This window comes from Cetorhinus maximus, chromosome 15, assembly GCF_964194155.1.
Source record: "Cetorhinus maximus chromosome 15, sCetMax3.hap1.1, whole genome shotgun sequence".
NCBI lineage: Eukaryota > Metazoa > Chordata > Chondrichthyes > Lamniformes > Cetorhinidae > Cetorhinus > Cetorhinus maximus.
Window position 1 is genome coordinate 60,198,209 of NC_135893.1, and position 23,195 is coordinate 60,221,403.

The following is a 23,195-nucleotide window of genomic DNA, read 5'->3' on the forward strand; positions in this document are numbered from 1 at the left end:
TCTTAGGGTTCCCAACATTCCCCTGAAAAGAGTAAGTATATAACTCATGAAGATTAAATATCAACGTAAAATATATGTCAATCCTTAAAATGGATAAATGAGTAACTGAAAGGCAAAAAAAAACCAAACTGCACAAAGCATGTGGTAAGAGGAGAGATTCTCTGGGAGGAGTGTGGAGTTTACTGAAACAGGTGAAAGAAAATATATTAAAGAAGATATAAAAGAGCCCAAGAGAAGGGTTGAACAACAGATATTAAACACAGTACTAAACAATCTTCCAGTATTACGAGACAAACAGAACAATTAGAGAGGAAATGAGAATTCTAAATTATATATGTCATTGAATATGAAGAAACTACTTGTCAGAATTAATGTGGCATTGAGCTGACCTTTGACACAAACTGTGACTCAGCTCAGAGCTGTTGCGTCCCTCACTTACATCCTCTTTTTCATTTTCTGTTACTTGATATAATTCTCCTCCTCATCTCTTTGCCGCCTTCTGTCGCTGTCATTTGTCTTATTCCTGCTGCTTTGCAGATTGTTAGTTTTCTCTGTTTTGTTTTTATGTTCCAAAGTTTCATCCCTCTTTTCCCAGCACTCCTCAGATACATTGGAACATACATTAACCAACCTCAGATATATGAAACATATTAAAGCTCCCCTTAGATATACCTGAACATGTTCCAACTCCCTTCAAATACATCAAAACATTCTCTTACCTTAGATTTTAAGCTCCCTCTAATATACCTGAACATATTCTAATTGCTATCAATGACTGTATATCATTGTGCACCCGAATAGACTTTAACTCCCCTCACATTCCTGAACATGCTCTTGCCGTCTCAGGGACTCTCTGGCACCAGCTTCTCTCTTGCTCCTGCCTTGTAATACTGGCATTCTTCAGTCCTCTACTTTCTGTTGTTCAATCAGACCTGGCATCAGGTTGCAGCCCTTGGCTCCAACAAGCTGAGGCTCAGGAAAGGGAGTTCATACACACAAGTTTCGGCTCCATCAATGAACAGTGTCGATATCCACAGCAGCAGCAGGAGCCAGACAGGAAAGGGGAATTGCAGGCAGCATTCTCAGAGTATGGAGAGAAGCAGAAGGATTGCAAATACCCTGAAGGGTGTTTTCCCATTTGTAAGTATAAGGTATCGGTGACATTCTAGGATCCACTGTTACCTTTAATTGGTTGTGGGGGGTGGGGGGGGGGGGTTGGGTGCAGGGGGGATTTTCTTCACATTCAGCATGCAGTATATGACCAGCAACACCTTGGGTTGGCTGAGCTGGAGAGAAATCGCTTAGTGCTAGTGACTAGTCTTTTTGACAGCTGCCAGTTTTATTATTTCAGAACCCTGGACTTTAATGTCAAGCAGAATTGGGCTGAATGCTCAGTCAGACAGGACTGCAGCAGGTTTCTAAGAAGCTGATGCTCCACAATGAGCTCAGTCAATGGGCCCTTAGTTACTCTTAGTATTTGATTCTGATTGAGACTCGAGTTTGTCTTGTACCAAGGAAGACTTCCTTTCTGAGCAGTTCATCCCACAGAACTAAGATAAACCTCACTTCCTCTTCATTCCTGCAATTTAGAAAAGAATTCCATCTCATTCAACTAAAAGTGAATGAAAGTTGTGCCTATTCTGCAGACCCAACACTCGAACTTTTTCCTTACACTGTCCCCATTGCAGGTACAAGCAGATCGCTTGGGAGCCGAAGCCAGGACTGGGCTGCGCATCTTGTGGGGAGCTTTACTTTTTCTGGTCATGGCAGCAGTTATCGGGGTCTCAGCCATGGGAATACTGAATCTGAGAGAAAGCAACCGGCAGGTAAGTTAAACTCTCAGCTTTGTCCCCTGCCTGCCCTCCAGGCTCAGGGCAATGGGCAGTTCAGGAACGGTTATTGAAAGTGAAAAGTTGTTGGAAACTGAACAGGAATTGGCCAGTTTGTAAATTTGAGACACCATGGTTCAGGGACCTTTACAACAAACTGGGAATTTTAGAAACAGTCAGGAACTGAACACGGGGACCAGCCTAGAATCTTTAAAAGTTTACAAGAAGCTGGGTATTTTACAGACTCTGACCTGTTTGCTGTGTGTTTCCTGGAGTTTCTGGTTCTATCTCTGCCACACGTTTGTGGCTCTGGCTTAACGTTTTACCCAAGTTACTCATCTCCATCAGAAACACTGCATTTCATTTCAATTAATGGTTCATTTGGCTAATTTTAAAACACTTTGGACTATTGTGAGATTTTTGATCCATAGAATCATATAGCACAGGTGGTCATACTAAGAGGACTTCCAGATAGTGCACTTTGAGTGTGATGGTTCCTGATTGTATGTTTTCTGTAAATTTCAGCTCCTTGGACATATTCTGTGCTGTTTCTAAGTGACTCAAGTTGCTTCTTTTATTTCCAGAGTTAACTCTGTAGAATGTAATAAAGATGCACAGTTAATGCACTGATTTTCCAGATTTTTGAAACTGATTTCATATTAATTGTTTAGTGGTACAGAACTTCAGTATTGCTGAAAAAAGGAGACATGCTGTCTAAGTTTTTCATCTTGCACTCATCAGGACAGTTCACAAGAATAACAACAGGAAAGGAAACAACAATTTATACTGCTGATTGGTTAGCAACTGGACTCTGGTAGAGGCGTTGCCATGGAGAATGCAGCAGGGAACAGTTAATGGCCAAACTTTTCAAATTCAAACCAGACAGGTGAATCTGACTGGTCAAGGCATTGCCATGGGGAATGAACCAGGAAATGGCAGTCCCCCAAGCTTTTGTTTAGTTGAAAAAGGCACAATCCGTGGGCATGCTCCTTCTGTCTGTGCGTGAATATATGTGACTTTTAGCATGCGTAAGTGAGCCACACTGTGAGCCAGACTAATAATCTCAAATTGGTTTTCAATGTCATTCTTAGCAACAGGCAAAGTGCTGATGGTACCCAACCAGCCCATGCTTGCAAAACTCAAAACATAGTGTCCAACATCAGATGTGATTCCACAATCGGACAACGCTTGCTAAACATTCCTGATTGTGCTTGAGTCAACCTACTGGTCTTGTGATCTGTCCTGACGCGTGTAAGACAAAAAGGTTGAATTCAAATTGTCAAAGTTTGAGGGGATTTAAACTCTCATTCCCTGGATTGGTCCAGGCCTCTGAAGTAGTGCTCCAATAAAGAAAGAACTTTCATTTATGTGAAGCTTTTATATCTTAAAGCACTTTACAGCCAATAAAGTATGTAATGTAGGAAATTCAACAGTGAATTTGCATACAGCAAGCACTTACAAATAGCAATGAGATAAATGGCCAGGTAATCTGTTTTTAGTGATGTTGGCTAAGGGATAAATATTGGCTAGGCCACCAGGAGAATTCCAAGCTTTTCAAAACACTGCAGTGGGATCTTTTATGTCTACCCTTGCTTTAAAATCTCAGCTGAAAGTCAGCACCTCCAACAGTGCCACACTCTCTTGGTACTGGAGTGCCAGTCTACATTTAACATTAAGATCTCTGCTGTGGGACTTAAATCCACAACATACTGTGTGAGATGTAACCCATTGAACCACCACTGCCACCTTGCTTTCCCAGGTAAGCTCACCAGCTAGGTTGATCGTCTCACCGTAATCCTGCTCATGCTGTAAACTCATCTCCAAGGGAAGACAAATGCATTTTTCATGTACAAATGCATACACATGTTTTTTCTATCTGTATGCATCTGTATTGTCCAGTCTGCCTTTTTTCTCTAATAAGGTCTGTGTTGCCATGTTTGTTGCAATTCTGTAAAACCAAGATTGAGGAGACCACAGCCACAGATTTGAGGTTTTCTCTGGTTTTAATATTTGAGTTTCTACTCTCCCCAGGTTGTTCAGATAACATTTCACGATGTGCAGGGTGCCATGGTCAGTCAGTCAGTGGTTGTGAACAAAGAGGAGGATCTGGTAACTTACCACATAATGGACAGGAACCACACAACAGTGGTGCTGTTTGACAGTAAGAATGTAAGTAAAGGGCTGAAGTGGCTCCATTGATGAAGAATGTTTTATGTATTCAGTTACGACTTGCTGCTCAGATCTTTCTCAGAAGGATCCTCAGACTATAACTGGAGGAGTCTCAGTCTCAGTTACATAGAATTTATCGCACGACAACGGGCCAATTAGTTCAACTGGTCTATTCCAATGTTTATGCTTCACATAATCCTCCTTCCACCTTACTTCATCTAACCCTATCAGCATGTCCTTCCATTCCTTTCTTCCTCATGTATTTAACTAGCTGCTCCCTATACTATATGCATCTATTCTATTTGCTTCAAGAACACTATGTGGTAGCGAGTTCAACATTCTAAGCACTTCCTAGGTAAAGAATCACAGAATCACACAGTGCAGAAGAGGCCCTTCGGCCTATTGAGTCCGCACAGACACATGAGAAACACCTGACCTACCTGCCTAATCCCATTTACCATCACTTGGCCCATAGCCATGAATGTGATGACGTGCCAAGTGCTCATCCAGGTACTTTTTAAAGGATGTGAGGCAGCCCGCCACCATCACCCTCCCAGGCAGCGCATTCCAGGCTGTCACCACCCTCTGGGTAAAAAAGTTTTTCCTCACATCCCCCCTAAACTTCCTGCCCCTCACCTTGAACTTGTGTCCCCTTGTGACTGACCCTTCAACTAAGGGGAACAGCTGCTCCCTATCCACCCTGTCCATGCCCCTCATAATCTTGTACACCTCGATCAGGTCGCCCCTCAGTCTTCTCTGCTCCAACAAAAACAACCCAAGTCTAACCAACCTCTCTTCATAACTTAAATGTTTCATCCCAGGCAACATCCTGGTGAACCTCCTCTGCACCCCCTCCAGTGCAATCACATCCTTCCTATAATGTGGCGACCAGAACTGCACACAGTACTCCAGCTGTGGCCTCACCAAGGTTCTATACGACTCCAACATGACCTCCCTACTTTTGTAATGTATGCCTCGATTGATAAAGGCAAGTGTCCCATATGCCTTTTTCACCACCCCACTAACATGCCCCTCCACCTGAATTCGCTATTGGATTTCTTTTGTGACTGTTGCATACTTATTGACCCCTAGTTTGGACTCCCCCACAAGTGGAAACATCTTTCAGGTAGAAAACTTGGAAATCCAGGTTTTCCTGTATTCTGTGGAGTTTTAGCCCAGAGGTCAGCCTGAGTGACAGGCTTGGTTTTCACTTGGGCAGGGAAAACTCCAGAGCAGGTGACAGGAGCAGGTAGGAAGTATTTTGCTGTTGCTACTGGGAGTCTGGCAGGGTTGGGTGTCTAATGCATGACCCCGAGATGGCTGCCTGACCGCTTACACCACTAAAATTTGTATGTGGGGAGGGGGAAAAAGAGAATTTGGGGAGCTGGGGAAGCACTCCTGCTCCACCTAGCCTACAGACAGAGCTGTAAGGGCACTTCTCCCCAAATCTGTCCTTGCCTCAGCTAATCAGGCCTCAACCAGCCTCATTAAAATATTTAAATTGCCAACCCGGCTCCTGAGAGCAGGTTGTCTGCCCACCCTTTCTCCTTCTTCTGCTAAACCCAGAAATGGGTGGGTCGAGGTCAGGTTTGAGACTTTTAAAATTTTAAATATAACCCGCTCCAACCCACCCATTTTTGGGTGTTAAAATTCATCCCATAATTTTCAGACTCATAACTTTGACTCACCACAAGACTAGAGTGACCAACTGTCCTGTATTTTAAGGGACTGTCCCTTATTTTGTCTGTTTGTCCTGTGTCCCTTAAGGGACGCCTTTTGTCCCTTATTTCTAGGACAGTCTGTAGGAGACTGGTCCTGGGAGTTTCCAGTGTAACTTTGAGTGACTTGATCAGGACTACAGGTAAGTGAGTAGGCCAGCAGAGAGATGATACTGTTGTGACTCAACAAGACAAGTTTTGGATCATTTAACCCCCCCCACTCCCCTGCTCTCACACATATGAAACCCCCTCCCCCCTTTGCCCCACTCTCATGGTCACAAACAAAACTCAACCCCTCATTCCATGGTTAAAGTGTCTGCTATTTAAATTCATAAGAACTGGTCACCCTACATGAGTTATCTGCTCGTATTACAAAATTCACTAATTCAAGCAATACTTTTGCAACACATTTGAAAAAGATAAAGTCACTTAGTGACTAACGTCCCCAGCAACAGGATATTACCAAACCCTCAGGTCCTTGATTTCTCAAACATTCTGTTACTGCTCAGCTAAAACCTCCTTAAGGGGTGCAGTGGAAGCTCAATTTCTGTGCATAAATTGAGCCTGAAGTAATATATGATTTTCTTGCTTTAACTGAGGGGTGCAGAGGTAAATTATCGGGTCTCATATGTACACAGACTGAACAATATTTTTCCCCTTGGCAGGGTTTAGTTTGTTACCAGCCTGGAGGGAGTAACATCTGTCTGGTTCGAAAAATGCTGGCTGCCGACCAGGAGAATATTCACACTGTTATCACTGCCCAGAAGCAGAAGGTAAGGCAATGTTAGCACCTCTTAGAGGCAGAGTCCAAATTGGAATATAGCTTCAAGGGGCTACACAAACCAGGTGTTCCAGCTGCCATTTCCCAGACATGCCCAGGTGCAGTTATGATAAAACTGCATGGACAAAGGGAGCAGAGAAATTGTCTAGGTTTGGTCAGCTGATAACATTGGTTCTTCAGCTGCAATGAGTGATATCAGTAATGAAATGGATCTGGTACTTGTGATAGTGAGTTGTGGTGAGTTACACAAAAGTCCAGTTGCAATGAGTGAAATGAGTCAGCTATCATGAGTGACCTCACTTATTTCCTCCAGATAAAAGTTGTTATTCATGGGTTACACCTATACATCTTTGTGAGATCGGCGGGACACTGGGTACCATTCCTAATTGGGCTCCCTTCCTGATCTCTTCCTTAGACTTTGTTGACGTTGCTTCTGACCCTCTCCCTGATCTTGAGAATTTCATTTATATTTCTGATTCCTCACTTTTACATGACCTATTTCTGGCTCTTCTCTTCCCTTTCTGGACTCTATCGCTCTATCTCTGGCAATAGGCTTAATTGACTTAAAATTTAAAAGTTAGTAGTATCAATAGGTCCACATTCCAGAATAGTAAGAAAAATTAATGATGAAACAGCAGAGATACTGACCATAATTTTCCAAAAAAAAACGTCTTTGGAAACAGGAATTGTAAGGCAGCAAATGTGGTAAAAAAAAGAGAATGAACTTAATTCCCTAGAGCAAAATTGAAGTAAACTGAACTGTTAATGTGCCTCACCTGCTTTAACATAAAGACAAGCAGGATAATTAACAAGGTATCAAACACAAGGCAGTTTAAAGGGTAAGATGGTAGGTAAGCTATGGCAGCCATTTAAGGAGCTCTTTCATATCTCACAGAAGATATAGTTTATTGAGAAAAAAGACTCTGAGAAGGATGAACCATCCATGGCTAACCAAGGAAGTTAAGAATGGTATCAAATTGGAAAAAAAAAGGCTACAATGCTGCAAAGATTAGTGGTAGGCCAGGAGACTGGGGAAATTTTAGAAACCAGCAAAAAGATGACTAAAGAAATAATGAGGGAAAATTACAATATGAGAGTAACCTAACAAGAAATAGAAAAACAGATGATAAGAGTTTCTACAAGTATAAAAAAGGACGAGTAGCTAAAGTAAACTTAGAGGATGAGACTAGGAAATTAATCATGGACAACAAGGAAAAGGCAGAGACTTTGACCAAGTATTTTGTATCTGTTTCCATAGTAGAAGACACCAAAAGCATCCTGATTATAGTAGAAAGTCAAGTAGTAAAAGGGAGGGAGGAACCTAAAACAATCACTATCACTAGAGAAAAAGTATTAGGAAAGCTAACGGGAAAGGCTGACAAGTCCCCTGGACTCGAAGGATTTCATCCTAGGATATTAAAGAAGTGGCTGCAGAGATAATGGATGCATTGGTTGTAATCTTCCAAAATACCCTGCATCTGGAAAGGTCCCAGCTGATTGGAAAACTGCAAATGTAGCACCTCTACTCAAGAAAGGAGGGAGACAGAAAACAGGAAAGTATAGGCCTGTTATTCTAACATCCGTCATTTAGAAAATGCTGGAATCCATAATTAAGAGAGTAGTAGCAGGACATTTAGAAAATCAAGTAGAGTCAACATGGTTTTATGGAAGGGAAATCATGTTTAACAGATTTGTTAGAATTTTTTGAGGCATAACAAACAGGGTGGATAAAGGGGAACCAGTAGATGTAGTTTATTTGGATTTCCAAAGGCATTTGATAAGGTACTTCATTAAAGATTACTACAGAAGATAAGAACCCATGGTGTTGGGGGTAATATATTAGCATGGATAAAGAATTGGCTAATTAGAAAACAGAAAGTCAGGATAAATGGGTCATAATCTAGTTGGCAAACTGTAACTAGGGGGGTGCCACAGGAATCGATGTTGGGGCTTCAAATATTTACAATCTGTACAATGACTTGGATGAAGGGACAGAGTGTATTATAGCCAAATTTGCTGATGATACAAAGATAGGTAGGAAAGTAAGTTGTGGGGAGGATACAAAGAGTCTGAAAATGTACAAACATAAGAATTAGGAGCAGAGTAGGACATTCGGCAGGGAGCGTGTGTAGGGGAAGCAGGAAAGTGAAGTTGAGGCCATAATCAGATCGGCCATGATCGAATTGAATGGCAGAGCAGGCTCAAGGGACTGAAATGTCGATTCCTGCTCCTATTTTTTTGTTATGCTCTGAAATTCAAACTCTGAAATTATTAGTGCAATGCAGTTACAGTGGATATTTTTTGAAGACTATGTTGAAGCAGAAACCCTGTCCTGTAGCCTTGCAGCTTGCTTGAATCCCAGTGAAATTTACTGTATTTCATTTTCACTCATTGGCAGGAAATGTAAGTAACTCACTACAAGCCAGTAATGTTTTTGAAATCCAACTTCAGTTTGAAGTGAAACCATGACTAATGACTGAGTGGGCTTATGGGGGTTTCTACTTGGACATCTACAGCACAGAAGGATTTACAGAGGTGAGGCAGGTGCAGCCTATTTACAAATATTCAAAGGCAGTTCTCATATTAAATAGAATAACTAATTAAGAAATACACTAATCTTCTCATATGCCTGGACATTGAATTCATTAAAAATTACAATATGCTACAGGCATATTTTTCATGGATATTAGCACATTAATACAAGCCATTGCACCAGCAAACAGAGTTCACCTGTGTATTTTGGCAGTGTGCTGTTGTCCAGAATGAAATGCATCCCTTGATGAGTGGCCATTGATTTAACACAGAGCCTGCTTTGTTTCACTCTCGCTGTAGAAGTTGTAACATTAATGTGGAATGCTGTGCTGAAACATCATCTCAGCTCTGTCTTCAAGTCAATTCCAATCAAGGAACTCATCGTTGAGGAGAACTAGAATTCAGTGAAATTTAGGGCACTCATTTGAATCTGTAGTGGCTACAAAAGGTCCTCCCTTCTTCTTCTAATGGCACTGACCAAGGCTGGGATACAGTTCCACGGGCTCCAGTAACCTCCCCCCCAAGCAGCTATTCTTCATGTGCAAGCCCAAACAGTGAGCTGGTCAACTGCAAGGAGAAGTCATAGAGTGTGAGACCAAAGCATCGCCTGATACCCACTTTCCAGCAGAGGCCAGTGTACAGTAATCAGAATGTGATTTTCACCTGCCTAATCAAAGCTCGCTAAAGCCAATTGTGCCACCTGCATTCTCTTGGCTAATTTCAGTTAACTCAGCACTAATATGAAATCAGACCTTCTGTTCTGTATGGCTCATTACTGCTCTAAGCAATTAATTTACCTAATGGTAGGTTTGTCACTCATTTATAAAAGATGCTTTGCTGTTAAAAAAGACAGCCATAATTGCAGTGTTTGTAATCATACATCTTATGGGAATTTCATTTCTTCAGTATTTCATTTGCTATATAAAACAACTTATTTGTTTCTCCCTGACTCTGTGTCAGGAATTCCTTTCTCTAATGACCTTGCCCATTACAGTCTCAGTCTGTTGCCTCATGCAGAGGAAGCTGTGTAGTAGATAAGTCTGGCTTCTGGCCTGGCAGTGGTGCAAGAGGATGTTGGTCAGGGTAGGCAAGATCCTGAAGTAAAAATCAAGATTGTAATTTAAGAACTGTCTCAAATTCTACATTGTATTTGCAGCACAGAGCAGGCCTTTCAGCCCAACTGCTCTGCACCAGTTTTTATGCTGCACATAAGCATCCTTCCTCCATTACTTTATTAAATCCTATCAGCATAATTCCTTTCTCCCTCATGTACTTATCTAAATTCCTTTTAAATGTTTGGTTTGTTTTTAAACTCTTAGGTTTCATCTTTGCCCACTTTACATCCCATGTTATTATCTGATTAGTTACTTTCCTTAGCAGACATGTTCCCCAATTTTTGATGCTCTTTCTGTACAGGTCCTTCCAGTCCTATCCTACAGATATCTATCAATCTTTCTGTTCTTGAAAATATTTGTTCAATTTTCCTTGTAAAGATGTAATGATCTCTGCCTCAAATGCTCCTGGCAAAATGTTCCAAAATCCAACAACCCTACATATAAAGGAGTGTCTCCTAACATCTCTTCACTCTTTAAGGGATAACTTTAAATTAATGACCCCTTATTGGCTCCCTAGTTAAAATAAGCACTCTATCAAATTCTTTCATAATTTTAAACACATTTATTAGATCTTCTCTTGCCTTTTGTGTTTCAGTTTAAACAATCCCAGTTTCTCAACTCTCTTCTAGGGAGTCTAGAACTGTGTGTCACAGTCTCATAATAAGGGGTCAGCCATTTAGATTTGTGTTCCTGCCCTCTGTGAGTTCTGCTCTCACCGTTGTTTCTCCATTGCTCCTGCTCTCCTCTCTGCTCTAAAAGCAATTTCTCTGTCCTCTGGTTTCCCAGAGCTACTGCCAAGGGTAGACAAGCTCTGCAGTAAGAAGCAAGAATACTCATCTTACTGATATCAAGTAAATGCCTGTTCTTGTAAATAACATTATTAAAACATGTTTTATAGGCAGCATTTTCATAGTGTTCTATATTATAATTTAGATGGCGGAGGGGTCTGTGATTGCTAATCAATTTCAAAATAGGTCTTTCAACCAAAAAGGTGCAAGAAACACTGGTCTATGCTGTACATTTTATATGGTGTATAAATGCAAGTTCCATTTTGCAAGCCTTTAATATCCTTCCTGTAAGAGGATGGCTGAAGCTGCACATATTACTCTAATCATGGAGCATTTTGGCAGAGGAGCCTTTGAGGCAGGGAACAATACACTGTTTAAGGGAAAACTGGATAAATATGTTGAAGCAAAGAAAGATGGTCAAATATCTATAGAATGGGACTGAGGACTGTAAGGATCAATACCGAGAGATCCAATTGGATCTGCCACCTGCCTACCCAATTATTAATCCATGTCTTCCTAAAACCTTTTGCAGTCTGCTTGGTGTTTATTAATTCCTCTACTTCTGTGTTGTTGGCAAACTGCAAGATTACATTCCCTGTATTCAAATACATATACCAAGTTGTAGTTTTTTAAAATTCATTCATGGGATGTGGGTGTCGCTGACTAGGCTAGCATTTATTGACCATCCCTAATCACCCTTGAGAAGGTGGTGGTGAGCTGCCTTCTTGAACCACTGCAATCCATGTGGTGCAGGTACACCCACAGTGCTGTTAGGGAGTTCCAAGATTTTTGGTTCAAACATGGACAAAAGAGCTGAACTCCCGAGGTGAGGTGAGAGTGGCTGCCCTTGATATCAAGGCAGCATTTGACAGAGTGTGGTATCAAGGAGGCCTAGCAAAACTGGAGTCAATGGGAATCAGAGGGAAATCTCTCCACTGGTTGCAGTCATACCTAGCACAAAGGAAGATGGTTGTGGTTGTTGGAGGTCAGTCATCTCAGCTCCAGGACATCACTGCAGGAGTTCCTCAGGGTAGTGTCCTCGGTCCAACCATCTTCAGCTGCTTCATCAATGACCTTCCTTCGATCATGAGGTCAGAAGTGGGGATGTTCACTGATGATTGCACAATATTCAGCAACATTCATAACTCCTCAGATACTGAAGCAGTCTATGTCCAAATGCAGCAAGACCTGCACAATATTCAGGTTTGGGCTGACAAGTGGCAAGTAACATTCCGCACCACACAAGTGTCAGGCAATGACCATCTCCAACAAGAGAGAATCCAACCATCGCCACTTGATGTTCAATGGCATTACCATCACTGAATCCCCCATCATCAACACCCTGGGGGTGACCAGAAACTGGACTGGACTAGCCATATAAATACTGTGGCTACAAGGGCAAGTCAGAAACTAGGAATAGTGTGACAAGTAACCCACCTCCTGACTCCCAAAAGCCTGTCCACCATCTACAAGGCACAAGTCAGGAGTCTGATGGAATACTGCACTGGATGAGTGCAGCTCCAACAACACTCAAGAAGCTTGACACCATCCAGGACAAAACAGCCCATTTGATTGGCACCACATCCACAAATATTCACTCCCTCCACCACCGACACACAGTAGCAGCAGTGTGTACCATCTACAAGATGCACTGCAGGAATTCACCTTCGACAGCACCTTCCAAACCCATGACCACTACCATCTAGAAGGATAAGGGCAGCAGATAGATGGGAAGACCACCACCTAGAAGTTCCCCTCCAAGTTACTCACTGTCCTGACTTGGAAATATATCGCTGTTCCTTCACCGTCGCTGGGTCAAAATCCTGGAACTCCATTCCTAATGGCACTGTGGGTATACCCACACCACATGGACTGCAGCGGTTCAAGAAGGCAGCTCACCACCACCTTCTCAAAGGCAACTAGGGATGGGCAATAAATGCTGGCCCAACCAGCGAAGCCCACATCCCATGAATTAATTTTTAAAAAATTTTGACCCAGCGACAGTGAAGTTGAAATTCAGTTTGATACAGAGACAACAATCTACAATCCTGACAGAGGAAAACAGAAGGAAACATAGAGACATAATAATTAGCAATATATATTTAATATGTTGTTCCCACTGAGCTATTGTAATCAGATTGCTCAGGAGTTGGAAACAGTGAGATTAGTGATAACCAAGATCAGCCAGGCCGAGAATGAAGTTTAACAAGGCAGCATTCACATTTCACCATTCCTGGAGATCATGCTTAGCTGAGCCCACCCTTTGATATTTAAACATAATGATGATTTGGTTCCAGCTTATCTGCAGTTTAGGAAAGAGGGCTGTGAAGAGATTGTTGGGTTTTGCTGAACTAGAATAAGGGATCAGTTTAGTATTGTTTACAAATTTATAAAAAGTTAGAGATCATTGCTTACTCCCAGCTACATGCTCATTTTACACAGCAGTCACGTTGTAGCCCAAGTGGGATTGCACAATTAGTGCTGAACAAGGGGCACATTTGTACAGTACAGTTATAGCCTCCAAACTCACCACAAAGATACAAGCATTTTTTCCCACTCAAATGGTAATAAATGTTTGGAATAATCTATCAAGATAAGAGGCAAAGACTTTGAAGTTATCCAAGGTATAATTGGATCCCATAATGAGAATGAGAATATTAATATAACTGAGGGATGAACTTCAGTAGGACAGTTAACAGGCAATAGAGATGAACTTGAGTGAGTTGATAAACAACAGGGATTTTCTTCAGAGAGGTGATATACTAGAGACATGAGTTTCCATGGGGTGTATAGCATTGACAGCTTGTGCTTCAATGGTATATTTAGTCTGCTGGAATAATGGGTTGTGATTAGTAGAGTTATGAAAGGAATTCCATATCCTGGGGATATGGAGGATGAAGGCTCATCTGGCCATGGTGGACTTTGGGTGGGGGGGAATGGACATGGACAGCGTTGTTATTACAAAACAATTCAGAGTCCAAGAGCTGAGATGCCAGATGGGAAAATTGGGTGGTGGAGTGGCATTGAAGAAATGGGAAGCTGAGGCTGTGGAGGGATTTTGAAATCAATACATGGCAGGCAAGGAACCAGTGGAGGTTTGTGAAGGTATGGGGCGATATATGAATAACACTTAAATAATATATATTTATATACCAACTTTGACGTCAAGGTAAGCCACAGGAGTATTGTAAAAAAGTATGCCACCAAGCCACGAGGAAATATTAGGTCAGATGACCAAAAGTTTGATTAATGAGGTTGATTTTATCTTAAAGGAAGGAAGCGAGGAAGAGAGGTGGGGAGGGAATTCCAGAGCTTAGGGCATAGGCAACTGAAGGCATAGTGGTGGAGCAATTATTATTGGGAATGCACAAGAGACCAGGATTAGAGGAGTGCAGAGATCTCAGAGGGCTGTGAGGCTGGAGGAGATTAGAGAGATAGGGAGGGACAAGGCCATGGAGCGATTTGAAAACAAGGGCATGAATTCAGGATGTACAAAGTATAAGCAGCAAATTTATCGTTTGGAAAACCATAAGAATTATACAGAGAAAACATTGCTTATTTTAGTTCAACCAATTGTTGCTGCTGAGAAATGAAACCCAATTCTCCAGGGAGTATCTCGGAATTCTGAGTAGAAACAAAGTGGATCCGCTGGCTCTGGGACAGCACATTGACAGTCTCTGCAATCACATCCCTGTTTACTGGCTCCAGAAAAGTAACAGTAAGTACTATACTTAAAACAAAAAAAAATCAATGATTGCACAATGTTATCTTATAAAACAGCAAGCCTCAGGTTAGGAATAACGTCCTTTCACTTATTTCATTTATATCTGGCAAAATTCAAAAGGTCAGATGTATAATTTCCTTCTTCTGCTCTACAATAAACCCCATTTGTCTATTGCTAGGATTCTTAGACAGGCAAGAACATGATGCAAAATGTTTACCACAAGGCTCTGTGGTTTAACAAGTGACGTTATAGCCTCAGACGTTTACAGCACAGAAGGAGGCCATTCGGCCTATCATGTCCACGTCAGTCAACAAAGATCTGACTACACTAATCCCATTTACCAGCAGTTGGTCCATAGCCCCGGAGGCTTTGGCAACACAAGTGAATATCTAAATACTTCTCAAATGTTACAAAAGTCTCTGACTCAACCACCTTTTCAGGCAGTGAGTTCCTGACTCCCACCACCCTCTGGGGTGAAAAAAATTCTCCTCCACTCCCCCCTTATCCTTCTACCTCTTACCTTAAATCTATGCCCCTTGGTTATTGACCCCTCGACTAATGGAAAAAGTGCCTTCCTATCCGTCCTATCCATGCCCCTCATAATCTTATACACCTCTATCAGGTCCCTTCTCAACCTTCGCCACTCCAAGGAAAACAACCCCAGCCTATCCAACTTTCCTCATAGCTCAGACCCTCCAGCCATCCTGGTAAATCTCCTCTGCACTCTCTCTAGTGCAATCACATCCTTCCTATAATGTGGTGACCAGAACTGCATGCAATACTCCAGTTGTGGCTTTACCAGCGTTTTATACAGTTCCAGCATAACCTCCCTGCTCTTGTATTTTATGCCTCGGCTAATAAAGGCAAGTATCCCATATGCCTTCTTAACCATCTTATCTACCTGCCCTGCTACCTTCAGGGATCTGTGGATTTGCACACCAAGGTCCTTCTGATCTTCAGTACTTTCCATGGTCCTACCATTCATAGTGTAATCCCTTGCCTTGTTAGCCCTCCCCAAGTGCATTACCTCACACTTTTCCAAGGTTGAATTCCACTTGCCACTGCTCTACCCACCTGACCAGTCCATCAATAGTCTCCTACAGTTTACGGCTAGGATACCACCCTACCAATTTTCATGTCATCCGTGAACTTCTTGATTATATCCCCTACATTTAAGTCCAAATCATTTATGTACACCACAAACAGCAAAGGCCCCAGCACCGAGCCCTGCAGAATCCCACTGGAAACAGACTTCCAGTCACAGAAACATCCCTCTACCATCACCCTCTGCTTCCTGCCTCTCAGCCAATTTTGGATCCAGCGTGCCACTTTGCCTTGGATCCCATAGGCTCTTACTTTTTTGACCAGTCTGCCATGAGGGACCTTATCAAAAGTCTTGCTAAAGTCCATGTAGACCACATCAAGAATTGCCTTCATCAACACTCCTAGTTACCTCCTCAAAAAATTCGATCAAATTTGTCAAACATGACCTTCCCTTAACAAATCCATGCTGACTATCCCCGATTAATCCATGTCTCTCCAAGTGCAGATATAGTCTGTCCCTCAGAATTCTTTCTTGTAACTTCCCCATCAGAGGTTAGACTGACCGGTCTGTAATTTCCTGGTCTATTCCTTCCTCCTTTTCTAAATAATGGGACAACATTAGCAGTCCTCCAGGCCTCTGGCACCTCACCTGTGGCCAGAGAGGATTTGAAAATTACTGCCAGGGCCCCCGATATCTCTCCCCTTGCCTCCCTCATCAGCCTGGGATACATCACATCCGGGCCTGCAGATTTATCTACTTTTAAGGCTGCTAAACCTACTAGTACCTCCTCTCTCTCCAATGTTAATTTCCTCTAATATTTCACAGTCCTCCACCCTGATGCCTATACCTGCATCATCCTTTTCCATTGTGAAGACCGATGCAAGGTATTCATTGAGGACTGTACCCACGTCTTCCAGGTCCACACACATTACCTCTATGGTCCCTAATTAGCCCATCTCTTTCCCACTCTTTCCCTAGTTATTCACTTGCTCATTATAAATTTTTAAAAAACCTTTGGGTTTTCCTTTATTCTACCCACCAAGGCTTTCTCATGCACTCTCTTAGCTTTCCTAATTTCCTTTTTAAGTTCCCCCTGCACTTTTTATACTCCTCTACAGACTCTGCCATATTGAGCCCTTTGTATCTGCCATAAGATCCTCTTTTTCTCTTAATCGTAACCTTTATGTCCCTTGACATCCAGGGTTCTCCAGACTTGGTCCCGGCCTTTGTCTTTACAGGAACATATTTGCCCTGTACTCTCGCTATTACCTCCTTGAATGCCTCCCACTGCTCTGACAGTTTTATCTGCAAGTAGCTGCTCCCAGTCCACTTGGGCCAAATCGTATCTCATCTTAGTAAAATTAGCATTACCCCAGTTTAGAACTTTTATTCCTGGCCCAACCTTATCTTTTTCCATAACTATCCTAAATCTAACTGTGTTAACTAACTGCAATTTGCACAAGTCCCACTCATGGAGCTCGTTGCACTCACAACCTAAACAATATTGTGCCATCTGGCCCATGAGTCAGCTCTAAGAGGGTGCGGCTATGCTGTGAATTCAGTCAGTAATTAAATGCATGCTAGTGATCCTAATGGCTGAATTCCATTTGGCTGCTGATTTTTCTCACAATGCTACCTTTCTGCTTCAACAGGGCCTGGGATGCAACGGCTGATCTACTTCTGCATCGATATCTGTTTTCCAAACAACGTCTGTGTCTCCGTGTGTTTTTACTATCTGCCAGATTAAACACCCCTTGCTGCATCTTTCCTTCATGTTAGTCTTTACGATGACAGAACATAGCCGATTGTTAAAAAACAGAATTTAATGTACAATTCTCAGTCTTTCCTTTACTTTGACAATTCCGATTCCCTTCTTTCCCAGTTCTTATTCAGCATTCTAGCAATTGGTTACTGAACCTCAATGCAAGGACATGTAGCAACCTATGCAGAGAGAGGGAGGAAGGGGAATTAAGTTATTTTCGATGGTCTGGTTGGTCTGTTGAAAAAAAAAGTCACTTTTTGCCCCTTTTTCAGAATGAAGATCTTTCCTTTTTATTAGTGCTAAAAATTAGCAAAATTCAAGATTTTACAATGGCATCAGAGAACTAGTTTCTTTACCACTGCTTTATGCACTGTTCTGGTTTGTGTGACCGAGATGTATACCATCCATATATCTGTTTTTGAGCTTTTCAGAGAAACAATAAAATTGATCAAGTCAACATGGATAAACTTCTGCCATAGTCTGTAACATCCAGACATTGAAACACACATCACTCATCACAACTTCAAAACTACACTCATTCCATAGAATGGGGAAATGGGAGTTCTGGAAGAGTGAGGCCACTCATTGCAGAGTGAAATATACAAACTGAGTACTGACAGGAGAGAAAGGGGTCACTTAATGCAGAGTGGCAGAAGGACGTGCACAAAAAGAGTGAGATGGAAGAAAGAACTTGCATTTTTTCAGTGCCTTCCATGATCTCAGGGCGTCCCAAAGTGTTTTACAGCCAAAGTACACTTGAGGTGTAGTCACTATTGTAATATGTGAAACATGGCATCAAATTTGCACACAGTAAGTTCTCACAAACAGCAATGTAATAACGGCCAGATAATCTGTTTTAATAATGCTGGTTGATGGATCAATATTGGCCAAGACATTGGAAGAACTCCCTTACTCTTTGAATAGTGCCATAGATCTTTTATGTCCACTTGAGAGGCTAGACACAACCTTAATTTAATGTCTCATCTGAAGGATAGCCTCTCCAACAGTGCAACACTCTGTGCTGCACTGAAGTGTCAATCTAAATTACAGGCTCAAGTCTTTGAATGGGGCTTGAAACCAGAATCTTCTGACTCAGAGGTGAGAGTTCTATCCCTGAGCCACAGCTGACAACCAAGACATACCAACAAAGGGAGGTCACTCAATGCAAAGCACAAAAAGGAGCTGCTGCACAATTGTATGTAACGGATATAAAGAGTGTAAGGGATAGAGAAGCCATGCAAAGCACAGTTTGAGATGAGAGAGATGACTCAATGCAAACAGAATGCAAGGGATAGAGAGGACCATAGGTACTGGAGTAGGCTATTTAGACTCTCCAGCCTGTTCTGCCATTCAATGAGGTCATGGCTGATCTGCGACCTAACTACATCTATCCACGTTTGCCACATATCCCTTAATGTGTTTGGTTAACAATACACTATCAATCTTAGAGTTAAAATTAGCAACTGACTCTGTGAAAAGTGTTCCAAATTTCTAACACCCTTTTCATGTAGAATTGTTTCCTAATTTTAAGTCCTGAAAAGTCTGGTTTTAATCTTTAGACTATACCCACTAGTCATAGACCCAACCAGTGGGAACAAGAAAAATTGCATTTATATAGCATCTTTCATGACCCAGGATGTCCCAATGCTTTACAGCCAATTAAAAACAAAATAAGAAATGGAGAAAGAGATGAAGGGAGAGACAGACAGATAGATATAAAAAGAAACAGACACCACTTAAAAGCCAATGACCACAGCAAAGACCACAGTAGTGTGAAACATAAAATTGGAACTTCAAGAGTAGGTAAGATGTTGCAAGACAGATGGACAAACGCCCACTCACACACACACACACAATGAGATCTGTATCAAATTCAATAACAGACTGAAATGAATTCCATCTGCTTTGCACTTTTGCCCTGGTGTTGATTATACATAGGATTTAATATTTCAATAAAAATTTGTTTAAAAGTACTTAAATGGCTCTCCCTTACCTGAACTTAATTTTAATATTCAATCCAAAAAAGTCTGAACTGGGAGGGAAGAAATGCCCCATACTGTTTATCAGGGTCCATGTGCTCTATGGCACCATGTCCATTGAGGTGAGCAGATCCCAGATTCAAGCAGTTGGTTAAAGGTCAACAACCCAAAACGTTAATTCTGTCTCTCTCCATAGATGCTGCCTGACCCGCTGAGTATTTCCAACACTTTCTGTTTTTATTTCAAATTTCCAGTATTTTGTTTTTGTAAATGTGCAGCGACACAAGCGGGTTCTAAAACTACACCAGCTATTCAGAGCCAAAAGAGGAAAATTACTTGCATTTATATAGTTCCTTTTGTCTCCACACGGCACCCCAAAGATGGCAGCTTACTGATAGTATCTTATAATACCCTTATCCTCTTGCACAAAGAACGAAAGCAGCATCCAGTCAGGTGTAGAAATAATTTATATTTGTGTGCAATTTTAATGATTTTACTCAGATTAATGATTCAGGCACTCACTGACTGCATTGTAAAATCATTGGTCCATATTGTCTCACTGTGCAAATTGTTATGTGGTTGTGGCGCTGGCACAAACGTTCTCCTGGATCAATACTAGTACATAGCAGGAAAAGTAACAACAGAGAGCTTACACTTTAACATCGCTCAAGATATCCTTAACTTATAACCTCAAAATAGTCACATCGTCGCCACCAGCAATAAACTTGTACTTACCAATACCTCACTCCAATATTAGAAAGTTCATAGTATACTTCAGATGGTCCAAGTTTGGAAGTACAGAATCTAGAATTATGCTGCTGGGCATTTTTTCCACAGTTCAGGTGGACAAGATATGAAAATTTCACCCAGCTGTGTGCTTTACTGAAATCTTGGTGTCAGAACTGAGGCTTACCAGGCCATTAGTTACAACCTCACATGTCATGTGATGGTTGAGCCTGCCAAATGTCCACAAAGAAATGTTCCAGCCCTCAGCAACTTGGATTGATTTCGTCTTTTCATAGAGGCTTCCAAAAAACTAATCTGGCTGGGAGCTATTTCAACAAGAGCTTGGAATGGGAAAGGGAATGGGGCGAAGAGAGGGATGGAAGGGTGAAAGAGCAGAGGGGCAAGCTTCCTATGGAAATCTTCAGCCCAGCACACTGTCATTGAAGGCCAGGCACACGACTGCTTTCTGATGGCCACTGTACTCCCGTTTAATTTCACCAGTCTCCACACACCACAACCGCGCAAGGTTATCTGAAGAGGCTGCAAGTGGAAAGGAGAATGTTATCCATCAATATGCAAAGAACTTCCATAATTCAGACTTATGGATTAAAATAATTTTAACATACTTTATAAATGGCTTGAGGTAATTCAAGTGCAAAACCCCCACAAGCAGCCTCACCTAGTTGATAAAATAAGCGCTATCTAAATGGCTTCTTCAGGCTAATGTACTTTTAGACAAGAATCATCTGCATTTATATAACATCTCTCACAACCTCGGGATGTTCCAATGCTTTTTACAGCTAATCAAGAACTTTTGAAGTGTGATCATTGTTGTAGTGTAATAAACAAAGCAGCCAATTTACTGACAGGAGGCCCCACAAACAGCAGAGAGATACATAACCAGTCCGTTTCAGTGATGTTGGTTGAGGGATAAATAGTTGGCCAGGACACTAGGAGAACTTGCTAGTTTTCGAAATATACCATGGTATCTTTTACATCCACCCAAGGGATCAGTTGGGGCCTCAGTATAACTACTCATCCTAAAGGCAGCAGCTCCAACAGCATAGCACTCTCTCAGTACTAGTCTGGAATGTCAGCTTAGATTATGCGCTCAAGTCCCGGAGTGGGGCTTGACCTCACAACCTTCTGATTCAGGGCCACTGAGCCAAAGTTCGACTTGCCAAGCAGAGCATGTAAAGTATTGCAAACCCAATACATTTCCAAACTGTCATTTCCATTACCTTAGCCCTTGAGACCTTTGCTTTGGCATCATGATGTAAAGCAAGAAATCAATGAAACTTTTCAGAGATCCAAATCATAAATTCTTCCTGGAACACAATTGTAACCTAGAGCACCTCATCATCAGTCTTTGTGAAACCTGGTGATAATACTAGAGCAGTTCTGGGCACAAGCGTAAACAGTGCTAAAATGGAACCAGTTCCTTATTTTTATGGTAGACATCTTACCTGTGACAATATATTGTGAATCGCCAGAGAATGCACAGTCCCACATCCAGCCTCGTGACGTCTCTCCTGGATTGTTGCTCTTGATGCTAAGCTCTGTCATCAGTGAGAAGTTTGACGTCCTCCATATCTTACAGGTCTGGTCAGCTGAGCATGTAGCAAGAAGTCTGTCGGGAAAGAGTAACAGGCCTTATAGTGGGACTGTAATATAATGCACATTAGCAGGCTGGCTTAAAGTGTGATTGTTCTAGAATACGTATGATGATGATTTCAAGCAGGATTGTTATTAAAATGCTGCAAATGGTGCGTTTTAAGTGAAATCAACCCACAATAATGGGGGAGTTAAAGAGGGCTTGTTCTAAAATACACGTCAGGCTTCTTTAGTCTCAACCTTCTTAGTGGCAGCCTTTCTGACACTCCGGTGTTTTGATGTTGATGTTGGTGATATATCCATTAGAAGGGTAATTCCCAGCACAGGTGATTCGGCTTTGATAAGGCCTTCTTTCAATGGATTGTACTCTTCCAGGTCCATTTGGACATTGGTCCCATGTTCCCACTGAATTGAACAAAAAAAACTTGGGAGCAGGGGGAACATTTAAATCAGCAACACGACCGGTAGAGGCACAATAGCTCTCACCAGGAAAATTGATACTCCAAAAGAAAGGACAAAGGACAAAGAAACTATAAGCAGCATAAAGCACTGCTAACTGATGGATACACACCAGCTATCTATAGTGGCAGGTGGCAGCTGGTGCACCTCAGTACCTTATTCTGCCAGCTGTCATCGCAGTTCTCTCACCAGCTTTTATTACAATAGATTCTTGTGCAAATCCAGGTGAAACATTAAACAGGATTTTGTGCAATGTTTTTGGCTTGACTACTAACAAGCAATTAACAACCACAAATAACTGGTGTGTACGCATACACACACACTAATATCCATACTGAATGAATTCAGGAGTTAAGAATCCCACATATTCATAAATTCTATAAACAGAGTGTGGGGCAAAGGTTTTTTACAGCCAAATCAGATGATAAGCACTTTTTTGAGACAAATTGTTATACACTTTTACTTTTAGTGCCAAATTAAGATTACTTTCTTCTCAGTTGGCTGTTGCACTGACAATTCATGATTTAAATAGAGGAAAGACTTGTGTTTATAAGACACCATACCATACCTCCAGAAACATCTCAAAGGGCTTAATACACAACTAATTATTTTGAAATGTAGCAACTGTCATGTAGGGAGACTTGGCAGCCATCTGCAAACAACAGGATGCCTTCAACAGCAACGAAGGATATAAAGGTCCTTGGGATGGCGCAAAGAAGATTTACCCAAATGGTCCCAAAAAGAGGCTACAAGGTTAGGTTGGAGCAGAGGAGATTGAGGGGAGATCTAGTAGAGGTTTACAAGATCATGTCAGGTTTGGATAAAGGTAGACAAAGAAAAGCTGTTCCCATTAGCTAAAGGTACAAGGACCAGAGGACACAGATTTAACGTTCTGGACAAGAGATACAGGGGGAAGGGTTGCAAGGAAGAATTTTTTTATGCATCAAATGCTGA

The 23,195-nt window shown here is 41.7% G+C and overlaps 2 protein-coding genes and 1 long non-coding RNA gene across 8 annotated transcripts in view; 1 reads left to right on the plus strand and 2 right to left on the minus strand.

Moving 5' to 3' along the window:
• The first annotated feature begins 962 nt into the window (after window positions 1-962).
• Window positions 963-17,494, plus strand: bricd5 (BRICHOS domain containing 5). Its single transcript, XM_078558511.1, has 6 exons — window positions 963-1,140; window positions 1,689-1,826; window positions 3,861-3,998; window positions 6,382-6,489; window positions 14,497-14,650; window positions 17,354-17,494. Exons 1-6 carry the CDS (start codon window positions 1,015-1,017, stop codon window positions 17,446-17,448), a joined length of 759 nt encoding a protein of 252 aa, XP_078414637.1. The 5' UTR covers window positions 963-1,014; the 3' UTR covers window positions 17,449-17,494.
• The window catches only part of LOC144690734 (uncharacterized), a 371,804-nt gene continuing 363,034 nt past the window's right edge, over window positions 14,426-23,195 (minus strand). Inside the window, exon 2 of the long non-coding RNA XR_013578948.1 lies at window positions 14,426-15,730. This is a non-coding gene — a long non-coding RNA (uncharacterized LOC144690734). The remainder of the gene's footprint in view (window positions 15,731-23,195) is intronic.
• Window positions 14,426-23,195, minus strand: part of mlst8 (MTOR associated protein, LST8 homolog (S. cerevisiae)) — a 30,279-nt gene continuing 21,509 nt past the window's right edge. For 4 of the 6 annotated variants that reach the window (XM_078558508.1, XM_078558507.1, XM_078558509.1 and 1 more), the window contains 2 exons: window positions 21,635-21,798; window positions 14,426-20,708 (listed from right to left, as the gene is read on the minus strand). In XM_078558508.1, coding sequence (XP_078414634.1) covers window positions 20,590-20,708; window positions 21,635-21,798 — 283 coding nt within the window. In that variant the 3' untranslated portion in view covers window positions 14,426-20,589. The remainder of the gene's footprint in view (window positions 20,709-21,634; window positions 21,799-23,195) is intronic. The other 2 variants (XR_013578943.1, XR_013578944.1) reach the window with 2 other exon arrangements.